This window comes from Pleurodeles waltl, chromosome 6 (assembly GCF_031143425.1).
Source record: "Pleurodeles waltl isolate 20211129_DDA chromosome 6, aPleWal1.hap1.20221129, whole genome shotgun sequence".
Lineage (NCBI taxonomy): Eukaryota > Metazoa > Chordata > Amphibia > Caudata > Salamandridae > Pleurodeles > Pleurodeles waltl.
Genome location: NC_090445.1, coordinates 723,855,596 through 723,882,809, shown reverse-complemented (window position 1 = coordinate 723,882,809; position 27,214 = coordinate 723,855,596). Strand labels below are relative to the sequence as shown.

Genomic DNA, 27,214 nt, shown 5'->3' with positions numbered 1-27,214 from the left:
AGACAATAAGCAAGAAATAGAAGCAGACCCTACAAATATTTCAAATAATACTCCTTCTAACAAACCATGAAGTAGCTTGAGTATTTTCTTATAAATTCTCTCCAATTTTAGAAACTGATTTACCAAGAATATTACTTCGAGTTCACCTCCAAGTTCTCAAATTAACATGTACCCTGCAAAATTAATGCAGGAACTCTCCCCTGGCTTAGTTGAAGAGATCCCGCCCATTTTCTCAAGGTCACTCAAAATAGGAATTGTGCCCGACTTTTGGAAAATGACTATTATTACAGAACGCCTAGCTAAATTAGCAGCTGGGAATTTTCTTCCCATTTCCCTCCTACATTATTTGCCGAACTTGCTAGGAAAACTTGTTTTTTTCATATCTGAGACTTTGTTGAAAACCACAATTTCTAGGATATTTTTCAAGCGGTTTCAGGCAAAGACATTGTATTAAACTTTTTTGATGATTCACGTAGGATGATGGATGCCAGAGACCCAGCGCCTTTGATTCTCCTGGAACTCTCGGCAGCATTCCATACAATAAACCATCTAATTGTATTCCGAAGATTAGGTAACATCGTGTTTAGAGACAAAGCACTGAGCTGGCTTATATTATTTCTAAGTAATTGTACTCAAATTGTTTCTCTACAGATTGTTTCTCTACTTAATTGTACTCAAATTGTTTCTCTACAGATTGTTTCTCTACCTCCCTTTCCCTCAACAAACAACAGGGTTCCGTTTTGTCCTCTCTACTTTTTCATGCACCTGTTAGCTTCAATCCTTCACAATCTAAGCACACGTTGTGCCTACATGTATGCGGATGACAAGTGGTTAATATTTGGGTTTTCACCTGACCCTAACCAGGCAAACACGACAAGCTTAGAGATGACTAAACGGTGGATGTCTACAAATGATCCAAACCGTAATTTTTGCAAAACTGAAATTTCTCTAGAAGTCTCCTAAAATGTTACTCTCGTCACTAAGACATGTTTTTTACCATCTGAACTCAGCCCAGTTCTACCTCTTTTACATAAAGGGTTATGAATCCTGCCAAATGGGCCATGTGGGCCATGGTCAGGGGGGTCGGCATCCCTTCACCTCTAAAAGATGCCAGATTCGCATACCAAAGGCAGTGGGCTCTTTGAAGCTCCCTGCCTTGGAATGCTAATTTGCAGGTCATCCTGTTGGGACGGGTGTGTAACATCCCTTGCCAGAGCAGGCTTTGTTCCTGACTGTCCAAGATCGTGAGCTCGCACCCCTGATGTCAGAAACTCGTCTGTGGTGGCAGGCTGGTTAGAACTAGTCACTCAACACACTACTAGTTGGTAGGGTTTCTAGAGGCACCTCTAAGCTACCATCTGGGTGCATGTATTAATGTACAAGTTACTTACCTTCGGTAACGAAATATCTGGTAGAGACATATTCTAGTTGCAGATTCCTTACCTTAGAATTTCCCCAGGCGTCAGAGTGGATCCGGAGATTTTTCTTCGAGCAATACCCTTGCGCGTCAGCAGGTGGCGTCGGTCAACTCCGCGGGCGTCGTTGGTGTCATGGTCGCCGTGATGACATCCGCAGTAGTATATAGACCCCGCCCTCGCACAGTGACGTCAGTTTCTTTTAACGGCTTTCCAAGCCAAAGCGCAGAGCTGCTAAGAACACTGAGATTGGTGCGCCAGAGCTAAGGACCTGAAAGGGGGAATCCCTGTCCCTAGAAATCAGTTCGCAAGCAGGGAGGATGGGTGGGAGGGAAGGAATCTGCAACTAGAATATGTCTCTACCAGATATTTCGTTACCGAAGGTAGGAAACTTGTACATCTGATAGAGACTTCTAGTTGCAGATTCCTTACCTTAGAATAGATACCCAAGCAATGCCATCCTCCGTGGCGGGCTGCGAACCAAGATCATACCAGGAAGTCCTGCAGGACCAAATGACCAAAATAGCTGTCCCGATGGACCTGACTGTCCAGGCAGTACTGCTTAGCAAACGTGTGCAGGGATGCCCACGTAGCTGCCTGGCAGATATCCAGGCCAGGAACCCCGCGTGCTAACGCAGTGGAAGCAGCAGTTGCTCTGGTGGAATGAGCACACAAGCCTTCAGGAGGTTGCTTTTTGGCCAAAGCGTAGCACATTTTGATGCAAAGAAGCAGCCATCAAGAGATGGTATGCTTTTGCACCGCCTGCCCTTTTTTCGCACCCACAAACTGAACGAAGAGTTGATTGTCCACCGGAAATCTTTAGTACGATTGAGGTAGAACGCCAACGCTCTTTTTGGGTCCAGACAGTGGAGTCTCTCCTCCTCATGGGAAGGATGTGGGGGTGCATAGAAAGTAGGCAGAGTGATGGACTAGCCTACATGAAAGGGTGTAACCACCTTAGAAAGGAAGAAACCCTAGTGCGAAACACAACTTTGTCAGAGTGCACAGGCAAGTATGGAGGTTTTGAGGTAAGGGCCTGAAGCTCACTCACCCTGCGAGCAGAGGTGATAGCGACCAGAAAGACAATTTTGAAGGTGAGGAGCCTCAAGGGACAATTATGCATTGGCTCAAAGGGGGTACACATCAAGTAAGTAAGTACAGATTAAGGTCCCACTGAGGCATGATAAATGGAGTGGGAAGAAATAAATGGGTGAGCCCTTTTAGGAATCTACTCACAAAAGGAGATTTAAAGAGTGAGGGCTGATCAGGTAGCCTAAGAAAGGCTGAAATGGCAGAGAAATACCCTTTAAGGGTGCCCAAAGCAGAGCCCTGCTGGGCCAAAAAAAGAATGAACAGAAGAACCTCGGATAGAGGGGTGGAAAGGGCCTCAACAGATTTGTTGGTACAAATTTATTCCAACAACAGGTGTATACAGTTTTGGTTCATGGACGCCTGGCTTCCAAGATAACATTGCAGACTTTGGGTGGAAGGGCAAAAGCCGTCAACTGGCGCCGCTCAATCTCCAGGCACAAAGGCGGAGGTTGGACAGGTTTGGGTGAAGAACCGTCCCCTGTTGCTGCGACAGAAGATACGCCCGAAGAGGCAGTCTGAGTGGAGGATCGATGGACATGCTCAATAGCTCTGGATACCATACTCTCCGTGCACAGTCTGGAGCCACCAAGATGACTTCGGCAAGGTCGTTCCTGATTTTCTTGAGAACTCTGGGCAGAAGAGGTATAGGCGTAAAGGAGGCCAGAGTCCCACTTGAGATGAAAAGCGTCTCCGAGCGAGTGCCGCCTTGGAAACTCAAACACGCAAAACAGCTGACATTGCGTGTTCTCTGCGGAGGCGAACAGATCTAACCAAGGCTCTCCCCACTGCTGAAAGAGACCTTGCGCCACCTCCAGATGGAGTGCTATTCGTGATCGGCTGTGCATCGACGGCTGAGTTTGTTCACTCTGGCGTTGAGGGAGCCTGCCAGATGTTGAACCATCAGGGTAATGCCCTGATGTTCCAGCCATGTCCAGAGTCGCAGTGCCTCCTGACAAAGGATCCAGGATCCTACTCCACCCTGTTTGTTGGAGTACCACATGGCGGTAGTATTGTCCGTGAACACCTGCACCACTTTCCCTTTAAGACAGGGAAGGAATGCTTTCAATGCAAACCTGATCGTCCAGAGCTCCAGCAGACTGATATGGAGCCCAGACTCCACCGGAGACCAGAGTCCTCTGATCTCCGCCTCTCCCATGTGGCCGCACCATCCAGAAGTGGCGCATCTGTCACTATAGATAGATCTGGTTGGGGAAGGGAGAGGGATCTGCTGTGGACCCAATGTGGATTCGAAAGCCACCACTGCAGGTCTTTCGCAGTCCCCGCTGAGATCTGGACCAGGTCGGATAGAATCCCCTTAAGCTGCGCCCACTGGAACTTCAGATCTCACTGCAGAGCCCGCATATGCCATCTGATATGTGTCACTAGCAGGATGCAGGATGCCATGAGGCCCAGCAGCCTCAGAGTCAGTCTGACCGAAACCCGAGGCCGAAAGATCAGAAAAATAGACTGAATGTCTTGGACTTGTTTTCAGGAGGATAAGCCCGAAACTGCACTGTGTCCAGAACCTCTCCGATGAAAGGGAGTGACTGAGAGGGAGTCAGGTGTGACTTCAGCATGTTTATAGTGAACCCCAGCATGTGCAGGAGGTTCGCCGTAGTCTGAAGGTGGGAGACGACTTTCAGGGGCGAATCCGCCTTCAACAGCCACTCGTCGAGGTAGGGGAAGACTGAGACCCCTAACCTCCGCAGATAAGCTGCAACCACCGCCATCACTTTCATGAACACCTGAGGGGCACAGGTAAGGCCGAAAGGGAGCAAGGTAAACTGAAAGTGCTTGTGACCTACCACGAATCGTAGGTAACGTCTGTGGGCAGGCAGGATGGGGATGTGGAAATAAGCGTCTTGCAAGTCCAACGCTACCATCCAGTCTCCTTGGTCCAAGGCAGACAGAACCTGAGCCAGGGTGAGCATTTTGAGTTTTTCCTTCTTGAGGAAGTAGTTTAGGTCCCAAAGATCTAGGATAGGACGTAAACCCTTGTCCTTTTTGGGTATCAGAAAGTAGCTGGAATAACAACCACGACCTACTTCTGGCACAGGGACCTTTTCTATAGCTCCCTTCGCCTAGAGAGCTGCGACTTCCTGGCGGAGAAGCGCAAAATGATCCTTTGGAAGGTGATTGAAGGATGGTGGCATGGTTGGTGGAGCAGATTCAAAAGGGAGGGAGTAGCCCTTTCGAACAATCTTCAAAACCCACCTGTACGTGGTGATATTTTCCCAGTGGGGCAGGTGATGGCGAAGCCTGCCACCGACTGGATGGGAGTGAGGGGACGGACTAGGAGGCTGCAGCGGGGGCAGAGGTGGACTGGGCAGACCTCTGGTTCCCTGTCCCACGGCCATGTGGGATTCTGCGTCCCCGGCCATGCATAGGCTGAACAGTGTGCGAGGCACAGTGGCTGGGTGGAAGACGCAGCAGGGAGTCCCTTCCGTGGCCACGAAAGGGTCGAAAAGTGGACTGTGGTGGGCGAGGGGCAGAGGAAAGACCGAGGGACCGAGCCGTAGCCCGGGAATCCTTGAATCTCTCCAAGGCCGAGTCCACTTTTTCTCCAAAGAGAGGAGAGCCATCAAAGGGCATGTCCATGAGTGACTGTTGGACATCCCCCGAAAAAACAGAAGTGCGTAACCAGGTGTGGCGTCATAAGGCCACCCTCGTAGAAACTGATCTGCCCAGAGAGTCGATTGTGTCCAGCCCACAACAGATTGTGAACTTTGCTGCATCTCTCCCATCATTCACAGCTTGGGAGATGATACCACGGGCCTCCTCCGGTATCTGCGGCAGGACTTGCGCAACCATATCCCACAAAGAGTGGGTATTAGGGCCCAAAAGGCATGCAGTGTTCACAGACCGCAGCGCGAGACTGGAGGAAGAAAACAACTTCTTGCCAAACCGTTCCAGCCTTTTGGATTCCCTACCCGGGGGTGTGGACAGGAATGCGCCTGAAGAAGAGGAAGCCTGGATAACAAGACTCTCAGGCGTGGGGTGTTGGGACAGGAATTTAGGGTCATTCAGAGCAGGCCGATGGCGGCGTGTGATAGTCCTATTCACAGGTGCCCCTGCGTTGGGTTTGTCAGTGAGGGCCTCATTAAATGGCAAAAGGGGTTCTGAAGTAGAAGCCCCAGGATGAAGCACCTCCTTCAGGAGATTAGACCTGACCTCAACAGTGGGAAGTTCGAGACCAAGGACCGCAGCTGCCCTACTGACTACCATACCATAGGTTGCTCCCTCCGCCGTAGCCACGGTAAGAGGAGACAGCATGCCACCGTCAGGAGAAGTATCCAGACCACTGGCTTCGCCAAATTCTTGAGCCCAGTCCATAGCAGGGTCATCCTGATATTCATAACGGTCCAGGGACCCTTCCAATTCCTCCCCTTATTTGTACCCATAAGAAAAAGGGTCCGAATCAGTCCTGGGGCGAATAAGCTCCATCGACGCCGCTCTGCCTCCGAGTCGTCGGGGCTAAGAATTGGGTCGACGTCGATAGTGGGCACCACCGACGTCGGGATCGTCGGTAATCGACCCGGTGCCGGGGAAGATCTCAAGGGTGCGACCGGCGCGGATTCGCGCACGGATCCAGAGGTGACTTCGGTGGCCGGATTCGAAGCTGCCGGCGCGGAACCCGAAGGCCCCTCAGCCAAACCCCTTGGGCCCGAAGGCACCGTATTGAGGTCGGACCACCCAAATATGAGGAGCATGGCCTCATAAAACTCTTTAAGCTGGGCCAGGGTCGCTCCGGCTCAGGGAAACTCAGGGAAGTGAGGACGGAGGCTCTTCCCGTGTCTCGTCGACTGAGCGATGGGGCGAAGTCGGAGAGCGATGGGACTTCTTCGACTTCTTCTTCTTCTTCTTACCTTGACCCGAGGATTTAGAAGAAGACGAGTGGTGATGAATCCGTGACCGATCAAGACCTTCCTCTCGAGCGAGACTGGGATGCACTAGGAGCACGACTTCGGGTCGTGGCCGTGCTCGAGACACCACATACAAACCTGATGAGGATCCGTCACTGACATCGTCCGTTGACAGTCCTCGCATGGCTTGAACCCGGTCTTCGGGGACATCCGCGACGCACCAAAGTTTCACAGAAAAAAGTCGACAAAACAGTCGAATTCAGCCAAAAAATAGCAAGGGTAGCTCTTCTAAGGATCAGCGCGTGGCGCGGAAAGAAAAGAACTGACGTCAGTGTGCGAGGGCGGCGTCTATATTCTACTCCCGACGTCATCACGGCGACCACAACACCAACGATGCCCGCTGAGTCAACCGATGCCACATGCCAACACGCAAGGGTATTGCTCGAAGAAAAATTTCCAGATCCAGTCTGACACCTGGGGGAGATTCTAAGGTAAGGAATCTGCAACTAGAGGTCTCTATCAGATAAATCCAACACTGGAATCAGTGTGGGTTTGTTAATATGAGGTGTTTGATACCAAACGCCATAGGTTTCAGTGAAGCCATTATGAAGCTGGGAAACCCATTCTGAATAGTGTACAATACATACCTGAAGATGGCTTCCTTGTTCACTTGTACTGTCAGTAATTGAACTGGCCAGCACAGAGGCATATCTGCTCAAGCAGTTATGTCTGCTCATATAATATAACACACCCTGCCTTAGGGCTGTTAAGGTCTGCTGTAGGGGTGACTTACCAATATTACATGCATAGTTAGCGGACACGGCACACAAGTGCATGTCACATTTTCACTTTTTAGAGTACCTTGTCATGCAGCCTGCAGTGGCAGTCTGTAGTTTGGTGCTGGGTCCCTTAGAGTAATCTCAAATAACAAGTGTTCCTAGAGGAATTATTACAGAACAGTTTATATTAAATCACACTGATCAAATAGATCCAAAATCCAATCAGCATGCATGTACTGTTCAAATAAACTGTACTGCCAATTGATTTAGTTCATAGAATCACGTGTATCAACATATGTACATCAAGTAATCTATCAACATTGTACAGCCCCCACCAAGATCTCATAACATCAATATGCTAAGTCAGGTCTCAGGATCCAGGGGGGTTGTCAACCACCTCTTGACAACAATAACATACCAATTTCCAGTCCAACAACACTGTGTCTTGGTTTCCACTTTGGCATGTTAATGAGGACTTGTCAACGTTACGCTCTATGGTGGCCAAAGGGTCTGTCAGACCACCTTCAGGATGAAATATTGAGAGAAAATTTAACTAAGGTGACACCTGCACAAAATAAATGTAAACTCAAATAGTACATATTCAAAAGCAAAGAACACCATGTGCACCACCTATTAAACCCAAACACACCCAAAGAAGAGTGTTGGCGCTAAACTATGAAGTGGGACCCCAAAAAGGAAAAGAATCAGAATCACACAAGAGGCCCAAAACCTAAACACATTCTGAAAAAACCTTACCACGTGGTCGGAGCGTATGAAATCACCAAGGTGTTATTTAAGAAACAAGTCACACAAAAAAGTTTAAAATAGCCAAACAAGTCTATGATAGCTACAGTACAACAGCCCACTGGCCCTTTGTCATCTCTGTCTGAATATGCTTACAAACTATCAGTTGAAACAACACTCCTGACTGCTGCCAATTGCAAAGAAGATACAAGAGACTTAAACCTATTAAAACAACCAAGAAACAATCTCCGGTCAGCCAAGACACAAACAAGTATACACTTGTAAATTAGCCATGGGCATAAGTCCTACAAACAAACCAGCAATTACCTCTATACTGAAGACGGGTCGGCACAAAAAGCTCAGCTTGTCCACAATCGCATCAAACTTAAAGACATGTTCCGCCGGGTCATGTGACAAACCCTCCTACTGTGGCGGCCATCTTCTACTGTATACACCCTCATCCTGAACCATCAATAACAATGGATAACTATATCTACCAAATCCATAGTAGCCACAACAACCTATAGGTTCATTGGGAGAAAGTCAATAAACGATAATGATCATGACAAGTAAAACATTGTGATTTCCCCATTACTGTTATTAGAACCTATTGAATGGGTGTCATCCAAAACTATATAGAGCACAGACATCAGACAGAGCATATTAAGAGGAATGCATGTTCATAAAGCATACATAGCATGGGCCTTAGAAACCTGCTCTCTTAGGGTACATGACAGATTTCCTCCTGTGGCCGCCATCTTAAAGTATTTATAGCCTACTCATAAAACATAAACAACTGAAGGAACGGTCGACTTTGAATACTCTACAGTGACTAGTAAATCAACCTATAAGTTTACTAGGAGGAAAGCAATCAGAAAAAAACAATAAAAACTCCACATTACTAAAGGTGTAACCTATAGAGGATGTTGTCCAAGGATGTAAAAAGTCATATCATCAGTATTGAAAATCAGTTAATAGATAATGAAAAGCATATACACTATACGTGTGTGGAGGACCCCACAGAGACTCACGTCCCTTAGAGTGGCACAAGCTGTGCTGCAGCTCTTTGGGACCCTCTTTAGTACATATGCCCTAGGTGCCACAGGTACCACTTACTGGGACTTATAGAGATGCTAAAGGCTTGGTCACTTGGGAACCAAGTGACCAGTTGTCTTGTTTTTGGGGAGGGAACACTGGCACTGGTGACCTGGTCAGCAGGAACCCAGTGCACTTCAAAGTTGCATCAAATACCAGGCAAAAGGTAGGGGGGCTACTGCAACAAAAAACAAGTTTCCTACACAAGGTAAGTGTTCTTGGCTCCTGGGTGATGGGGCCTTACCCAGATGGAAGACTGGTAGACCCTGGCCCCTAGTTCTGGTTCCAGCAGCAGGAAGTGTTGGTGATCTTCCCTCTCCTGATGGGATAGTGATGTTCAACCAAGTATGGGCCAAGTGCTTCCACCTTTATAGTCCAAACCCAGACACATATGTGATTAAGTGTCTGGCCTTTGAAACTAATGTTGGGGATGTCAGCTCTTTTGAAGTGCTTATCAAAGGGCAAGTGTGCACAGCAGGCGTGTCTACAATTTTTTGTGACCCACAACACAGGCAAATGTACTAACCAGGGATCATACTTGGCTGTCAGTCACTACTTAACTATACACCATAAAGGATTAAAAGGCTAAGACTTTCAATGAGATCAGTCTCCACTGACTAGTAACTACTTGAAATCAAACATCCCATTGATGTGCATAGAGGATATTCTAATCTGTTCCCTCCAGTGTTTGTGTCTCACTCCAGCCCTCAGGCAGACCTCAGGAATGGCAGCAATACATATCTGCTGTCTGGAGGTTGTACTCCTTACCTCCCCAGGCCATGGGCTTCCAAAATGGAACCTACAGGCATCCATGTAAAGTACCATCCGCAGTCACACACATGCAACCCAAGTATCACTAGCTATTCAGCGCTACACGCACTCTATGCAGGCCAAGAGAGTAATGCCATGGAACTTTACTATAGTGGGCCAGTAGGCCTCACTCCAATGACTCAGGTAAAAAGGCCTGTTTATATCACTGATTCTATTGAACACAAAAGGGGAATGTTGATAGCACCACACTTGTGTCACTTAACTCTGAATAAAGGCAGTAATCATCTACCTTCATGAAGGTGGTGCTTGATGCGCCCTCCCAGTCTAGCCAGAGTGCATTACAGTGAGATAGGCCTAGGTCATGGTGCACAAACGTGTTCCATGTTCACCCATGACCAGAAGTCAGTACCAGAGGCCACCAGGGTAGAGACGCACGGCCATCACCGTGCAGGGGGCATTCTGCCCCAACACCTTCCCTTAGGAAGGTAGTCATGGATATTTGTGCACTGGCCTGTGTGCCAGTGTTAGAATTATAGAAACCCACCAACAAAGTTCTTCCCTATGTTTACAGAAGTCTACTTGTCAGAACTGGTCAGTTGTGGCCAATAATTTGCAATGGAAGCAATCAAGGTGTCAAGGTGTTTGTATTCTTGAAACGATAGGTGTTTGATAGGCTCCTTGAATGATGCTTGTATTACGGTGAACAGCTGCAGCCAATGCGACACCACACCACGGCTCAACATGAAGAGGTGGGATACCTTTGAGATACTGGCTTCCTTGTGGGAGCAGCTGTACTGGACAGGCCTGGAATGATGACAGCTCAACACGTGAACTATCCTGGATGGAGTCTCTGTAGATCTACAGTTGCTTCATGTGATTGTTCTTGACATCTAAAACCAAGGTCCTCCGAGATCCATAGAAAGTCACACCCTTATGTCATCCTCTGCACAGGCTTCAGTCAGCTGAACACTACTCTCTGTTCTCCATGCCAAGGGTCTGCTCCCCTTCTCACAATGGGCAGTTCAACTTCTTTTTATTCCAGAGGATAAAAACACTGCAGACCTTTGAAAAAGTATCAGAGTACTACAAGACTGGAGGGTGAGCAGGGAAAAGAATGGTCTTCTACTAAATAAATGTCTTCTCCAGGCTGGTGTGCAAAGTCTCATAGATGTCCAGATGATTTACAAAATATTAGCTCCAAGGCCACATATTGTAATTAAGTTGTTGCCACTGTGAACCAAGTAGGCAGCTTTATGTAAAACTTCAAGTACTCATCTAGTAAGGACTTCGTTCTGGGAGTAGGAGGAAGGCAAGATCCAGTGAGTCACTAGCAAATGATGACTGCACCTAGATATTCTCAGTCAACGTTTTCTGCTTGTTTGGAGAGCTCAACAAAACACAGGAAGGGAAGTGAATGAAGATAAGGTACATTGTAGGGAGAAAGTGGTCTGGCAGGGTGCAAAAATAGATTCCCACAACCCACTGGACACTCGAGGACAAACAAATGCAGGCTGTTCACAGAAATACAAGAACAGCATGCAGATGAACCTATTTTACTTGGTTCCACACGCTTTAAGATCCTTCAACACCTTTTACCCTGCAACTAAGTTTTCCTTCTCACCCCCACACCAAACACACATGTAACATGCCACCCAGGGGGGTGGGACTTGAAGACAGGGCCTCAGTTTTTAGGCCTGCATACATTTTACAGAAAAAAAGTCCAGTAGGTCTCTTTCCTCTAAGGGTACATATGAAGAGCACTGTGACCCTGGGACTATAATCAGCTGTCTCCAGCCATGATGGAAGGAATTAAATTGCTATTCTCAATCATGCCCCCCCCCCCCCCCCCCCCCCCAAAATCCCAATTAACTCACAGCTCCTTGTGTTCACCACTGGACAAACAAGGCAGATGAAAATTACACCATGGCACTATTTTTCATAGTCAGGCAGAGTATCACGTCCCTAACACCACACCACACCACACGATGATCATAAAAATAATAATACTACAAATAATAATAACAGAGGTGCATTGAAAGGAGGCATTTGTAGCAGTCTGGAGCGTCATGCGTTCAGAGAAGGAGAAACCTTCTGGGAAACTGAAGGATTTCTGGGCAGCCAATGTGTTTTATAGAATGGTAGGGCTGGGACAGAACCCACTGCATGACAGGCACGCTTGACCAGCAACCACCAGTGCTTCAGCCCTTCTGTCTGGCGTAAGCAAAGGGAAGGCAATTTCTCCCGATCTCCTGAAGGCTACTGTGCCTCAATATGAGAGGTTAAATACGAGCTATAGTAAGTCTATACTTCACCTGGAGGCCGGAATATTGGATGGATGACAGCCCCTGTATCTGGGTGAACCGATGCCTAGAAAAGAAACACAGAGAGCTTTTTCATAGTAATCTTCATTATGGAGAGTTTTGTTAAATACAGTTCACAAGTTTAATTGCCATAACCAATAGGACCGTACAACATTCAGAAAAAAATATACGGCTCCAGCATGTCGTCCAGGTGTCCCTCCATCCTCGAACACAGGGAAAAGGAACAGAGAGACTCATGAAGTGAAGAACTCCATATGTCATTTTTTTGTTGCTTCAGCAATAGGCTGCATTGCATTTTGTGCTAATTGTTTATGTGCCCTCTTCAAATGAAATATTAATAGAAAATGACTTGTGTTTCAGGGTGAGTGGGTAGGGAAACCTTGATGGGTATTTTCCTATATAACAACTATCTATTCTTCAGTTGGTCATCTGACCTTGGATTTCAGTTTCCCACTTGTATCATACAGCCCTGCTGTTCTAGCCCACTTTCCTTTGCATCCCTCCGCACTGCTGATGGAGGACAAACTCAGATAAGTGGTTATCAAAGGCGGTTGTGTAGAAACAACTATTTGGATGACCGACTGGGCTGTGCAGTCCAAGCCTGGTCAATTCGATGTTCTGTAAAATGCCTACTGGAGGCAGATGCCTGCACGTCCAACTTGAGGAATTTGACATCCATCCCAAGACTGGTAAAGTAGTGGAGGGTGTACTTTTTGTCAATGACAGAGTAAGATTGCTCATAGAGATTGTACCCCCCTTTACAATCATAGTAAAAGTCATAAGGACAGCGACCCTAGGCCAGGACAGCGTTGGAATGCAATGGTGTATACTAGTTGTAAATTACAAAAATCACATTATACACTATGATAGCCAGTTCGGTAACACTCTTAACTGCAATCCCCAACACAAAACAAGCTACTGTAATGCCAACAGGTCTGGATTTAAAAGAATGTTGGATGGAAATGTGAAGCAATACAAGTAAACAGCATAGGAATGGATATATATCTGTGTGGAAGCAAAGAACTGTAGAATAATACTGGTGTAGGTTAAAAAGTCAAATGACCGTTGCATTGTCAAGCCAGACCTAAACATCCATGTAGATTTATGATTGCCTTCCTCCCATCTGTGCTGCAGCCAGAGAAAAACACCAAAATTATCTAGTTACCCAACACATATTAATAGCATTACAATGTTGTGTGTGTCCCTGAAAGTTCAAGCTCAGGCAGCTGGATGAATAGACAAAATGGTCACAGCTGTGTGGAGGGCAAGCACGTTTTGTGTGGAAGCACACAACTTCTACCCAATCAAAACATGTATTGCTGGCTCCCAACATGTTGGCGGATCCAGAGCTCTTCTCTAGTGGTGCTTACATTATTGTCTGAGACAACTGTGCTTTCAAGCCAGACCATGAAGAGGTTATGGTCTTCTTCCACAAATTTCTGTGTTTGTAACTATGCATACTTACATTGTACAATAAATGATTTTATTTTACATCACTTATTTCTAAGACCTTTGCTAAAACAAAATCCCACTTATTTGTGGTTTAGATATGCAGTCTTGCTTTATCATGGAATAATGTTCATCCCAAGTGGACCTTTCTCTTCTTGCGAAGTGAGGTATTTATGATTGGGGACAGTCTATGCAAAACAGTCTATGCGAAATGAGATCACAACTGATCTGGCATGGTTCAGCGCATGAAACAATCACTGGACGCCATTCACCACGTGGTTTAGACAGGACTGGTTGTCCAGAGAGTCTGTAGCATTCATAAAAAAAAAATCCCATATATTCCAAATTACATCATGTACAGTACGGCTGCATGATGAAGAAGTATTCAGGATGCAGATAGAAAGACTTGACTTGTGGGCAAACATGCTGTGATCATTCCAAATATCATATCCGATCCTCAGCAGAAACCTTTGCTAAGAGTAGTTTTATCCAGCTCCACCAGGAAGCCCCTCATGAATTCCCACTTTCTTAGGGCGAACCCTAGTTAGAAATCCTCTGCATGCCTCTATTTATTAATCATATTATTTGGTAGGTGCAGCCTCCCAACTGCACCGCCAATTATTCTTATGATATGGGCCCTGTTACAGACTCGCAGTTACCCTGATAAACACAAACTTCACACTAGTAGCCAGCAGCAGGTGGGCCAGCACTGCCTCTTGCTCCTTCTGCAGAACAACTTGTAACGGGGTCTTAACTAGAGAATGAAACTCAATCAGGATTATAAGTACAAAAACAGTTGGTAGTTTATGTTTATCACACTGCAGTTATCATATCTGTGGCAGTTTCTCTGCATATCTCAGCATAACCGTCTCTAAACATAACATTCCTAACATTATGCTAGTAACATTCTGTTACTGACATCACTATTAGATTACATTGCAATGTTATATCTTCTGCCTTCTTATTTATACTCCCTCCCCAAATAAAACACAACAAGAATGTGGGAAGCTGGCTCTTTATATATCAAACAGATATATTGTGCAAAGACTCCAGGGGTTCCCTTACTAGTGGATAGGGACTTGCTCTAGCAATCCCAAGGTGCTCTTTTTAGGGGGTAGTGAGGTCGAGAAGCCATGGGCTTATCAGAGAGGAGAGTCAGACATCTCCAAATACACACAGTCAGTAAATTAGACACACGACTCAAGAAAGAGATCCACACCAATTTACAAAAATAACAATTATCTTCATATATGTTTTGGCACCATAATCAATACCATCAGGTTAGCTCGTTTTGCAAGAAAAATCATTACAGATTTAATAAGTCGACAGTGCAATTTCTGAAAAGCTGCAATGTTATCTTATGGAGAGAAAAACAAGTACTGCATTCAGGTTTAGTACAGCGACTAATAGTATAAATCCCCTAGACTTAAGGTAATTATTGGGCAAAGGTCAGGTCCACACCAACAGGTCACACTGGGCAGCACTGGGGTGGCCGGGTGCAGCGATGTAGTACAGCATTGGGTGCCTCGGTTTGGGGTCTCTGGCCTAAGAATACAGGAGTCCCTCCTCCCAATTGGTTCTGAGGGAGCCACTGCCATCTCCCTTTTCCTGATCAGCAGCTTGTGGTCTCAGGCTCTTAACAGTAGAAGAGGTCCTCTATCCGTGGCACAGCTCTTCCCTAAATGGTCCCCCTGGGCCTAGGAGCTCCGCCGTGTAAGGCACAAGTTCCTGGGGTCAGTTCCCTCAAAGGCTGACAGGTCTTCTCCCTGAGGATAGGGGACCTGAGCTTGGAGCTGCTCAGAAGCTGGTTTACCAGGCTTCCTGCCTTTTCTAATGGGATGGACCTTTGCTTGTTTGTCAGTATTGATGACTGTGAAAGTTTCACTAGTCAGATACTTTTCTGGGGATATCATTTTTTCAGTCACCATTGCAACACTTACATCTCTATCCCTCAGTGCTTCAACTCGGATCCTATTAATAAGAGGCTGTTGTCTGTATTTCTCCAGATTACTGAGCCAGACAGCCTGTGCAGCTACATACACCTCACCCTCAGAGACTAAAGTTGCTTCTGTGAACTCTCTGACATGGTCAGGGCCCACCTGGGATCCCATCTGGAGACTTACCACTGCAGCAGGAGCTGCAAGTGCACTAGAGGGATTATTTTTGGGACAGAAGGGGTCTCCAGTATGGTACCCATTGGCCTTGCAATTGAAGCACCAAGCCTTCTTAGGGTCAAAGTTCTTACCCTTGTACCCAACCTTGGTTTGTGATTTGTCTCGGGACCCACCCTCCCGATCAGGTTTTTGGGTGCCTTTAGAAGACTGTTTCTAGACTGGTCACCATCATTTCCTTGGAAGGGGGGTAGATAATGAGGGGGGGGGATTAGCAACTCCTTTCTTTTGGTCACCCCCACCGTAGGAAAGTACCCTCTTTTTGGCCTGGTTACCCCCACTTTTTGCCTTATGTCAGTGTGTTTTGACTGTGTTTACTGGGATCCTGCTACCCAGGACCCCAGTAACTTTGCTCTCTCCCTCTAAATTTGGTTGCCTCTGATTTTCTGCACCCCATATAATTGGCATACTGGTGCCCCCATGCAAGTCCCTAATATATGGTACCTAGGTACCCAGGGCATTGGGGCACCAGGGGTTCCCCATGGGCTGCAGCATGTATTATGCCACCCATGGGAGCCCATGCAAAAGGTATATGCAGGCCTGCCATTGTAACCTGCGTGAAAAGTTGCATGCACCGTTTCAATACACATCACTCCACCAGGTCACAGTAAGTCACCCCTATGGCAGGCCATCCTAGTTCCGGGGGTAGGGAGCAAGTACCTGTGTGTGAGGGCGCCCCTGCAGGTCAGAGGTGCCCCCACAAACTCTAGCTCCATTTTCCTGGACTTTGTGAGTGCAGGGAAGTCATCTTAGCCGTGTACTGGACCTAGGTCACTACCTATGTCCAGATACATAATGGTAACTCCGAACCTAGGCATGTTTGGTCTCAAACATGTCGGAATCATACCCCAATACTGTTGCCAGTATTAGTTGTATGATTCCATGCACTCTGGGAGCTCCTTAGAGGACCCCATCTTTGCTCCTAAAAATTTGCTGGGTTTTCCCAGCCATTCCACGCTGCTGCCTTCCTACAGATGGGTTTCTGCCCTCCTGCTGCTTGAACAGCTCAAGCCCAGGAAGGCAGAACAAAGGATTTCCTTTGGGAAAGGGAGGCAACACCCTCTCCCTTTGGAAATAGGTGTTATATGGCTTGGGAGGGATACCCAACATTTGGTGCCCTCTGTGCATAAACCAGTCTGCAACAGTTCAGGGACCACCAGTCCCTGCTCTGGCGCGAAACTGGGCAATGGAAAGGGGACTTACCACTCCTCTGTTCATCACCATCCCAGTGGTGATGCCCAGAGCTCCTCCAGGTGGCCACTTAATTCTGCCATCTTGAAACCAAGGTAGGCAGATGCCTCTGGGAGCATCTGAGTGGCCAGGTCAGGCAGGTGACTTCACAGCCCCCTCCTGATAGGTGGTCACCCTGCTAGGTGACCAATCCCCCTTTAAGGGCTGTATAGGGTCTCTCTCTCTTGGGTGGATCTTCAAATTGTTTCTCCCCGGCTCCTTCCAGCAACTGCAACATTTCCCCGGCTGTGCATCCTCTGAGGGTGACAAGTCTTCAGTCTGCACCAAGAAGCAAGAAGGAATCTCCCCTGGAGTGAGTCACTCCCCTGCATCCGCAGGCACCAAATGCAACGACGACTGGCTGTGTGGATCCCGTCTCCTGCAACTCTGCGTGGATCCTGCAAAATAGGTGGTGGTCTGGAGTGGTCCCCTCTACCAACTGTCCAACTTTGGAGGTGGTGAGTCTTTGCCTCTCTCTGTAGGAAGGTACCCCAGTGCACCGTGACTCTTGCAGCTACCAAGGCTTGTTGGCTCTTCTTCCAAGGGATCTTCAGGCTCCGTGTAGCGCTGGCCTCCAGCACTCCTCCTTGCAACGCGTGGTCACCTGCCTGCTACCCCAGCATCTCCTTTCCAGGTGTGCTGAGTGGGCCTCACTCGGACTTCTGTGCCTGCTGCCTCTGAGTTGCTTATGGGGGATGGATCCATGACTTCTTGTGCTCCTGACTGCTGGGGGTTGCCTGGGACTACCCTCCTTGGGACCATCCTGGTCCCAGCAGCTCTACAAACTCTTCTTCAGCAACTCTTGTCTTTGCCAAGGCTTCTTGGTGTTTTTTTTCTCACCGCTGACGAACAGCAGCTCTTCTTGCGACTTGGCACATCGACTGCATCACTCCTGGAACTCCTCCCCTGCTCCTTTGCTGCATAGCCGACCTCTATTCTCCACCGTCGACCTGGTCCTGCAGCTCCAGAAGGGTGGGTAGTGGCTCCTGCCCCAACTGGACACTCCAACTGGAACTGGACTTGGTCTCCTTCATTTGCAGGTCCTCTTCTGTCTGGATCCATCTTCTGTTTCTTGCAGTCTTCCTTGGGTCTTGCACAGTCCTTTCACAAAGTTCCTCTGTGGGTTAGGGAAAAACCAGGGACTTAACTCTTCTCTCCTGTTCGCTGGGGGGGCACTCTGGTACTTATCTTTTAGGGTTCCTAGTTCGTCCAGCTCCCCTCTACAGATTCCACTCACCTTGGGGGGGTCTGACTTTTGCATTCCATTTTTTAAGTAAATGGTTTGATCTCCCCCTAGGGTCTCTATTATTTACTGTTATTTCACTGTTTTCTATAGCTTTCTATTCCCATTCAGGATTACAAAGGTGTATGTAATAGTGTGTTTACTCACTTGCTAGTAGAGTATTACCTGTACAGTATTTTAATATTTGTGTTACTATAATAAAGTACCTTTATTTTTGTAACACTGTGTGGTTCTTTCATATGTGTAAGTGCTGTGTGCCTATAAGTGGTATTGCATGAGCTTTGCATGTCTCATAGATAAGCTTTGGCTGCTCATTCACAGCTACCTCTAGAGTGACTGGCTTCGTAGACACTGCCTACACTTCAATAACAAAGAAGACCTGGTATATGGTGATAACACCTTAGGTGCTCACCTCAAACCAGGCCAGTTTCCTACACCCACCATGAGTTGTCTTGGGTACCGTAGTCTTGACCCAGTGGTCTGCCTTCTTTCCCAATTCTTGGGGAGAAATTGGACCTAGGTCTACCAGGTACTGATGTAATTTTTCAGAAACACAGTTACTTAACATTTGCTCTTTCATAATAAGGTTATAAAGCCCACCATAGTCTTGCACCTTGTTCCCTTTTAACCAGCCACCCACTGTTTGGACTAAGAAGTCAACAAAATCTACCCAGGATTGACTAGAGGCTTTTCTAGTTTCCCTGAACCTGATCCTGTACTCCTCAGTTGTGAAGATCCTGTACTCCTCAGTTGTGAATTCAAAGCCCTCAATTGGGGGTATCCTTCATGCTGTCACAGGATTCAGCATCTGTTACAGACAATATCAGGAGTCTATCCCTACACTACTCTGAGAACAGCTCCCAGAGTACAGAGCCCCAATACTTTTGGTTGAGTTTCCTCATGGTACAGGGCCTCACAAAGGCTGTGAACCATTTGATGATATCATCAACCTCTGAATTTTGGGGCTAATCCCTTTGGCGATCTTACGATCAAAACATAATTCTTTCTCCCATTTAAAATTTTGCTGCCACCAGAGATGGCTCCTAGGCCCATCTCAGCTCTTTCTTTTTCTACAGCAAAGAGTCTAGACTCTAACTCTATCCTTTTAGCCAGTTTCTGGAGTTTAACATCTTCACTGTATCCATCTACTGAGGCACTACCAGACGTGCCTCCAGTGGTGTTACTGTCAATGGAGTTGTGGAGAGATTTGTGATGCTCTTCCACCTCCTCTTCCTCCTTATTCTCCTGAGGGGCTCCTTTACGTGCCATGGCTTTATCGTTTTCTGCCAGCAGCTGCTGCAGAAGAGCTTTTGTGGGCTTAGTGCCCAGGATATGTTTCCATGCTTGGCAGAGGGCCTTATGTTGAGTAACTTTAAGATGTTTGTGTGGGTCCAAGTTGAGCTACTGAGATGAACCTGCTTCCTCAGTCATGGTTTTACCAAAGTTGAGACCTTATTAGAAACGTTAATAAATTTAAGTGAACTACTAAAAAGTCCCAACTTAGCTAAAGTATTTTAAATTCTAAAAGTTTTGGACTGGGGGACTTAACACAAGGCCCTACAGCTAATTTTTATTTTAAATCTTCAGAAAGATAGGAGAAATATTTCCTAACAACAGTTTTGGATTCCTTCGTGCAATCACATATTAACTGAGTGGTACAGCAAATGTAAATTCTTGCATCCCACGACTGCGCCACCAATGTAGGTAGCTGGCTATATGATATAGCAAACTGACACACAGTCAGTAAATGAGACACATGACTAAAGAAGGAGATCCACACCAATTTACAAAAAAAACAAGTACCTGAAAATACAGATCAATATGATTAGGTAAGTATGTTTTGCAAGAAAAATCTTTACCATTTTAAAAAGGCAATGCTTAGTGCAATTTCTGAAAAGCTGCAATGTTATCCTATCAAGAGAAAAGGTTCAGTGGTGCCCCTAAATACTAGATTTAGGGGGTTACTGGAATCAGAGGGCAGTAGTCAATGGCTACTGTCTCTGAGGTTGGCTACCCCCTTCCTGTGCCATCTCCCTTTCCTATACCTATTGATCCCTCCCTTCCAAACAAAGATGAAGAATTCTGCAAGGAGGGGGTCACTTCAGCTCTGGACACCTTAGGGGAGGTCCCAGCTGAAGTGGTCACTCCTCCTTGCTTTTCCTAATTTTCCCACCGGACCTTCCACCGAAAATCAATCAATCAGGAATTTGTAAAGCGCACTACTCACCCATGAGGGTCTCAAGGTGATGAGATGGGGGGGAGAATGGGGAGGAGATGCTGCTACTGCTCGCACAGCCAGGTCTTGAGTAGTTTCCTGAAGGTAAGTAGGTCTTTGGTCTGACGCAGGTGGGTAGGAAGAGTGTTCCACGTCTTGTCAGCGAGGTGCGAGAATGATCTGCCGCCGGTTGTAGTTCTGCGGGTGCATGGGACGGTTGCGAGGGTGAGGTCGGCGGAGCGGAATGCTGAGTTGGGGTGTAGAAGGAGAGCCGTCTGTTGAGGTATTCTGGTCCGGTCTTGTTCAGTGCTTTGTGAGCGTGGGTGAGGAGTTTGAAGGTGATTCTTTTGTTGACTGAAAGCCAGTGCAGGTCTCTCAGATGGCCTGTGATGTGGCAGTGGCGGGGTATGTCCAGGATGAGGCGTGTGGAGGCGTTCTAGATGCGATGCAGCCTCTTCTCGAGTTTGGCTGTGGTTCCTGCGCAGAGGGCATTGCCGTAGTCCAGTTTGCTGCTTACGAGGACATGGGTGACTGTTCTTCTGGTTTTGGTAGGGACCAATTTGTAGATCTTTTGGAGCATGCAGAGGGTGTTGAAGCAGGAGGAGGAGATTGCGTTGATTTGCTGGGTCATGGATGATGAGGAATCCAAGATGCATCCTAGGTTGCGTGCGTGGTCGGTGGGAGTCGGAGCAGCTCCGAGAGTGGCAGGCCACCAGGAGTCATCCCATGTGGAGGGGTGGAGCCGAAGAGGAGGACCTCAGTCTTGTCGGAATTGAGTTTGAGGCAGCTGTTTTTCATCCATTCGGCGATGGCCTTCATTCCTTTGTGGAGGCTGGTCTTGGCGGAGTCCTTGGTGAGGGAGAGGATCCGCTGGGTGTCGTCGGTGTATGAGAACCCTGGGGTACGCTGCAGATGATTTTGGTGGCTTCCGAGCGAAAATGGGGCTTAGTCTGGGTGGCGGGCATCTCCACAAGCTGGAGTGCCCTGGGGCACTGTAAGAGGAGGCCTGAGCTTTTGAGGCTCACGGCCAAGTGTTACAGTTCCTGCAGGGGGGAGGTGTGAAGCACCTCCACCAAGAACAGGCTTTGCATTTGACCCCTGAGAGCACAAGGGACCTCACCCATGGGGTCAGAAACCTGTCTGTTAGTGGCAGGCTGGCAGAGACTGGTCAGTCCTGCACTAAAAGGTTAGGGAAAATACAGGGGGCATCTCTAAGATGCCCTCTGTGTGCATTTTCCAATAAATCCAACACAGGCATCAGTGTGGGATTATTGTGCTTAGAAGTTTGATACCAAACGTCCCAGTCTTTAGTGAAGCCATAATGGAGCTGTGGAGTTCATAATGACAAACTCCCAGCCCATGTACTTAATATGGCCAGACTGCACTACAATGTCTAAGGATGGGCTTAGACACTGTAGAGGCATATTGCTCATGCAGCTAAGCCCTCACCTCTTTCTCCACACGAGCACACACAATCTGCAATGGCAGTGTGCATGTGTTTGGTGAGGAGTCTCTCAGGGTGGCACAGGGACCCTTTCTGGTCACAGAGCCCTTGGTACCACAGGTGCCTTTTACAAGGGACTTAGCTGTATGCCAGGGGTGTGACAATTGTGGAAACAATAGTACAGTTTAAGGAAAGAACACTGGTACTGGGGCCTGGTTAGCAGGATCCCACCACACACTGTCCAGTTAGCATCATACATCAGGCAAAAAGTGGGAGGGGGGTACTGCAAACAAAGGGCCACTTTCCTACAGCATGGTGTTGGGTTCCCAATGTTGCTCTATGGGGATCGATGCATTGAAAAAGATGATGCAGGTGAGGACTGGGGGTCCAGTCAGGAGGCACCAACAAACAGGTTCAAATCTTGAGATGTCCAGGGTCGAAGTGACACCTTCAGTCCTCCTCTCCGCGGGTTAGGGGCGACGGGTGCAAGGTGTCCTGAGGCATTGGGTTTTTCCTACTGGGAGCACTCACTTTTGATGAGGCCTGCGTGGAGTGGCTGCAGGCAGCACCAGTGAGTCCACAGTAGGCAAGTCTAAGGTGGGCTTTGTCTCTGGAGGGCTGGAGGACCACGTTGGCACCGTTCGCCCACTTCAACTTGGGCCTGGCGGCACAGGTGTAGTGGTGCTTTCTGGTGCCAGGTTTTATGTGGTCCAGAGTCCTCACTGTTGTCTTAGGGTGCTTGCAAGATGCAGGGTAGCAGTTCTGCTCCTCCACAGGAGCTCCAGGGTCTTTGTTGAAGGCAGGAAGGCCTCCCAGGCTTCTGGGAGAGGCAACAGCTTGCAGGACAAGTCCACTTTGGTGCAAATTGGAGGGAAGATCACACAGGCCAGCAGGGCTGGGGCCAAGCCAGGTGCTCTTCAATTGACTTTGCTTTTGCAGATCTAGCGTGCACTTCGTAGGCCAGCAGGAATCTAATTTCCTGGTGCCAGGGGCTCCCTAAATACTGACTAATGCCAATGGGAGAAATGTAAGGGAAAAAAAGCGCTCTCAACAGTACCTAAACAAAAGTAAAACAAAGTACAAAATGTTACAAAAATAGGTGCTCCCGGCCTCAGAGGAATCTCCCCCACCCCCACAACTGTGAAAACACAGATATACAGAGTAAATATTGGAGACCTAGGCACTCATATTATATATCAATTTAGTATTGAATAGGGCTCTGACAAACAATGTAGAGTAAATAAATCATTAATAGAACATTCACTGGAAATCTGTAAATTAACACAGTCCAATAAACATCATGTTGATTGACAAATCCATCCTTTATTGTGACAATGAACCAGCCAACACGTGTTTCGTCATGGGAGTGGGTACTCCCCGTGACTTTATCAAGGGTGTAAAGAACCCAAAATGCAATATATGTGTAAATTGAAATTAAGGATAACAATGCATATTTACACGTATTCTATTACTAATATTAATTATCATAACAAGAAATAAAACATAACACAGAACGGCAGTTGCCAACTCTTCATTATTGTGCAATTAAAGTCAAATTCAGGAACTAATCATTTAATAAGTACTATAACATAAAAATGTACCATATAGGTCACAACCATCACAGCCCAGTGTGACAAGCGAGAAAGGGAAAACCAAGGCAACACCCACAGCTAACCAACTATCAATAATGATAATGTGAACTAAATTCAAAAGTAAAATAAGTGTGATCAATATCTACAAGTGACCCATCAAATTACACCCAAAACACCAGTAACCAGTGAGCAATATCTCGAGAGAATATAAGACCCAGGTGAAATTGCCATTCCTCGATCGATTATAATGCGAGAAAACTCAGTGTTGCTAGCTTTTCATAGACATGTATCACATCAACTTCTGAAAGTAAAATAAAAAATGCGAGGTATAACAAGTAGCAAACAAACTATCATAGTCAAGTGCTTCCCCTGATATCAATGTCAAACACCTACCCGCTTATGGCCATCTAGCCATAGCAGCGTTAAAATGTAATAGAGTGTCCACGACGTCTCTACTGTTGAAAATATTACCAAAGAGCCGATTAGCACAATGTCGTAATTAAGATAAATCTCAATATTAAGTATACTCCCAATATAACCACAAAAAGTATTTATCTCTTACCTGATTCTGATATGAGACACATCGGATAGACCGGAGCCGAAATTAGCAGTTCCGATCACCCAGCCTTCAAAGAAACCTGACTACATTGAAATGTCTCCTTAAGTAACCGCCCATAAGCCGGCGCACGTACCACTAAAAAGCGCAACGTATTAAAGTGTAAGGTACAATTCACCGCCAACTCGCGGGCGCCATCTTGAAGAGAAAAAGATCATCATTCATTACTACCCCAAACACCCTGTAACTAATGAGGTTACAGTCACTAATTTCAACCTTAAAATGGTATCAAAAAAGGGGAGAATCCAACCAGGATCAGTATAAAGAATATACAAATAAACCGCTTAAGACCACAAAATGAAAAATAGTCAAGCATGTAACTACATCAACCGGAGTATGCCAATATACAATATCTCCTCATATATCCTGCAGTGATGATATATCTATATCTAAGCAACATATCAAGAGATCAGAGAATTAAACGAACATTTGTGCCTTGGCCCCTGTCTCTCAAGTCAAACCGGGCAGCGATAAGTCAGTTAATATTACAAGAGTCAATACCTGCTATATAAGTCATCATAACAGCTATACAATGATCCAACATCAACAGATGGAGAAGGCTATATTGTAGAGAGAAAAAAATTATATATACTTTAAATGAATATACCATAATATATAAGCAGTACATAATAACCGATTGAAACAATGGCTATCCTCCACAGCACTCTTATAGACAATATTATTTACTGGAATGGAGAAGACCCATATACTAATGTAAAGACAGCAATATGATAACCGTAATGTCTACAATTGTGTTACATCAGTCCAAAAAATATTCCATTTCGTAATTCGAATTAAGCCCCATTTCTACCGCTCTAAGTTTGAGAATCCATTGGCATTCCCTCTTCCTTAGTTGTAATTCCCTGTTTCCGGCACGCGGATTGGCACCAACTGTCTCAAAGCCAAAAAATTCAAAGGTCCATCTGTCCGTCTGGCTCGGACATTGACTCATATGTGTAATAATGGGATAACGCTCATCTCGATATGTAAGGGCTCTGTAGTGCTCACTAATTCTATCTTTAAGGGGTCTAATAGTACTACCAATATAGTATAAACCACATTTGCAGATTATCATATATATAGTGAAACAACTATCACATGTGATGTGGGAGGTGATAGAGAATTTATCTCCCATCAGACTGACAAAATTAGAAATACCGGATCTACTAAGTTTGCACATCCCACATCGGCCACATTTTAAAAAAAAACCTTGTTATGTCAGCCAATTATCATGTGGAGAAAACTTAGGGTAACTTGGACATAAAATGTTCTTAAGAGTTCTACCCCTGCGAAAAGTAAATAACGGTGAATTAGATAAAAGATCCTTAAGAGTTGTATCTGCTTTAAGTATATGCCAAAACTTCCTCATACATCTCCGTAAAGCCATTGATGCAGGGGTATAATCAACTACACACCTAATGTGTTTATCTGATACTACGTTTTTGTGCTTTAAAGTATCTACCCTGGGAACACACATAGGCCCTCATTCTGACCTTGGCGGTCGGCGGAGAGGCGGCGGTCGGACCGCGAACAGACCGGCGGTATTAAAAATGGCATTCTGACCGCGGCGGTCACCGCCGCGACCGACCGCCACTTCCCCACTCCGACAGCCACGGCGGTCATGACCGACAGGCTGGAGTCTGCGCACTCCGGTCCGGCGGTCGACCCAAGACCGCCAACGGTATCATGACCCTGCTTACCGCCGCGGTTTCTGGCGTTCGGGAACCGCCATGCGAACCATGGCGGTAGGCACTATCGGGGACAGGGAATTCCTTCCCTGGCACTGATAGGGGTCTCCCCCACCCCCCACTGCCCCCCCGAGTCCTCCCCCCACACCCTCCACCCCCCTGCCACCCCCCAGAGGTGGTACGAACCCCCTCCCCACCCCCACATACACGCACCCCGACATGCACACACCCCCAACATGCACATATACACACCCCCTACACACACACATACACAACGGGGACACATACCCGCACACATACATGCCGACATGCGCACCCGCCGAACTACACACATTGCCCATAGGCACAGCAGCACTCCCCGCCCGCATGCACGCACTCACACACCCCCTCTACACACTCACACGCACACCCCCATGCACGCACACATCACACAACACCCCCCCACCCCCTCCCCTCACGGACGATCAACTTACCTTGTGCGTTGGTCCTCTGGGAGGCGACGGGAGCCATAGGGACGTGACCGCCAACAGAAGACCGCCAACAGAAGACCGCCACACAGAAATGTGGGTCGTAATTCTGGGGGCGGTGTTCTGCTGGCGTGGCGGTGGAGGTTGACCAGTCTCCACTTTCCCGCCGACCGCCAGTGTGGCTGCTGGCGGTATTCCGGCGGAACGCTCCCAGCGGTCGGAATACGCGCAGCGGCATACCGCCGCGGTCGGCGGTCTTTACCGCGGCGGTAACTCGGCGGTCTTGCGAAAAGACCGCCAAGGTCAGAATGAGGGCCATAATCTTATCATATGCTTTCTCCAAAACCTCAACAGGATACCCCCGTGATTTGAACCTGGCTGTTATATCACGAACATTTTCAATGAAATCAGATTCAACACTACAGTTTCTTCTGGCACGTATCATTTCCCCATAGGGAATAGAAAAAATCTGATGTCGCGGATGTGCGCTGTTAGCGTGAAGAATTGAATTACAAGCTGTGCTTTTCCTATGTAATCGACTTTCAATTTTGTCTTGAAGAATAAAAAGTTCCACATCGAGAAATGTAATGTTAGTTTTGCTATATTCCCAGGTAAACCTAATATTGAATTGACTGGAGTTTAAAAATTCAACAAACTGCTTCAGTTGGGTAATATCCCCAGTCCAAGTCATGATACAGTCATCGATATATCGTCCCCAGAAGAGTATATATGAATTCCATGTTTGTGCTTCCGGCCAGCAGGAATCTAATTTCCTGGTGCCAGGGGCTCCCTAAATACTGCATTTAGGGGCATTTCAGGGGTGTAGGGTAGTAGCCAATGGGCTACTTACCCCTGGGGTCACTACACCCCCTGTATAACCACTTTCTGTGAGAAGTGGGCATAACCCTGTCCCGGAGTTCTGAAGTCTGCCAACACCAAGACGGAATTTCTCCTGGGAGTGAAGCCAGATCTGAATATCAAGGGCGATGGGCTTCTTTAAAGCCCCCTGCCTTGGAATG

At 47.0% G+C, this 27,214-nt stretch overlaps 1 protein-coding gene across 2 annotated transcripts in view; it reads right to left on the bottom strand.

The window, feature by feature from the left end:
* Positions 1-27,214, bottom strand: part of SFXN4 (sideroflexin 4) — a 160,422-nt gene that overhangs the window by 76,717 nt on the left and 56,491 nt on the right. For both annotated transcript variants that reach the window (XM_069239240.1, XM_069239241.1), the window contains exon 5: positions 12,072-12,126. In XM_069239240.1, the coding sequence (XP_069095341.1) occupies positions 12,072-12,126 (55 nt within the window). The remainder of the gene's footprint in view (positions 1-12,071; positions 12,127-27,214) is intronic.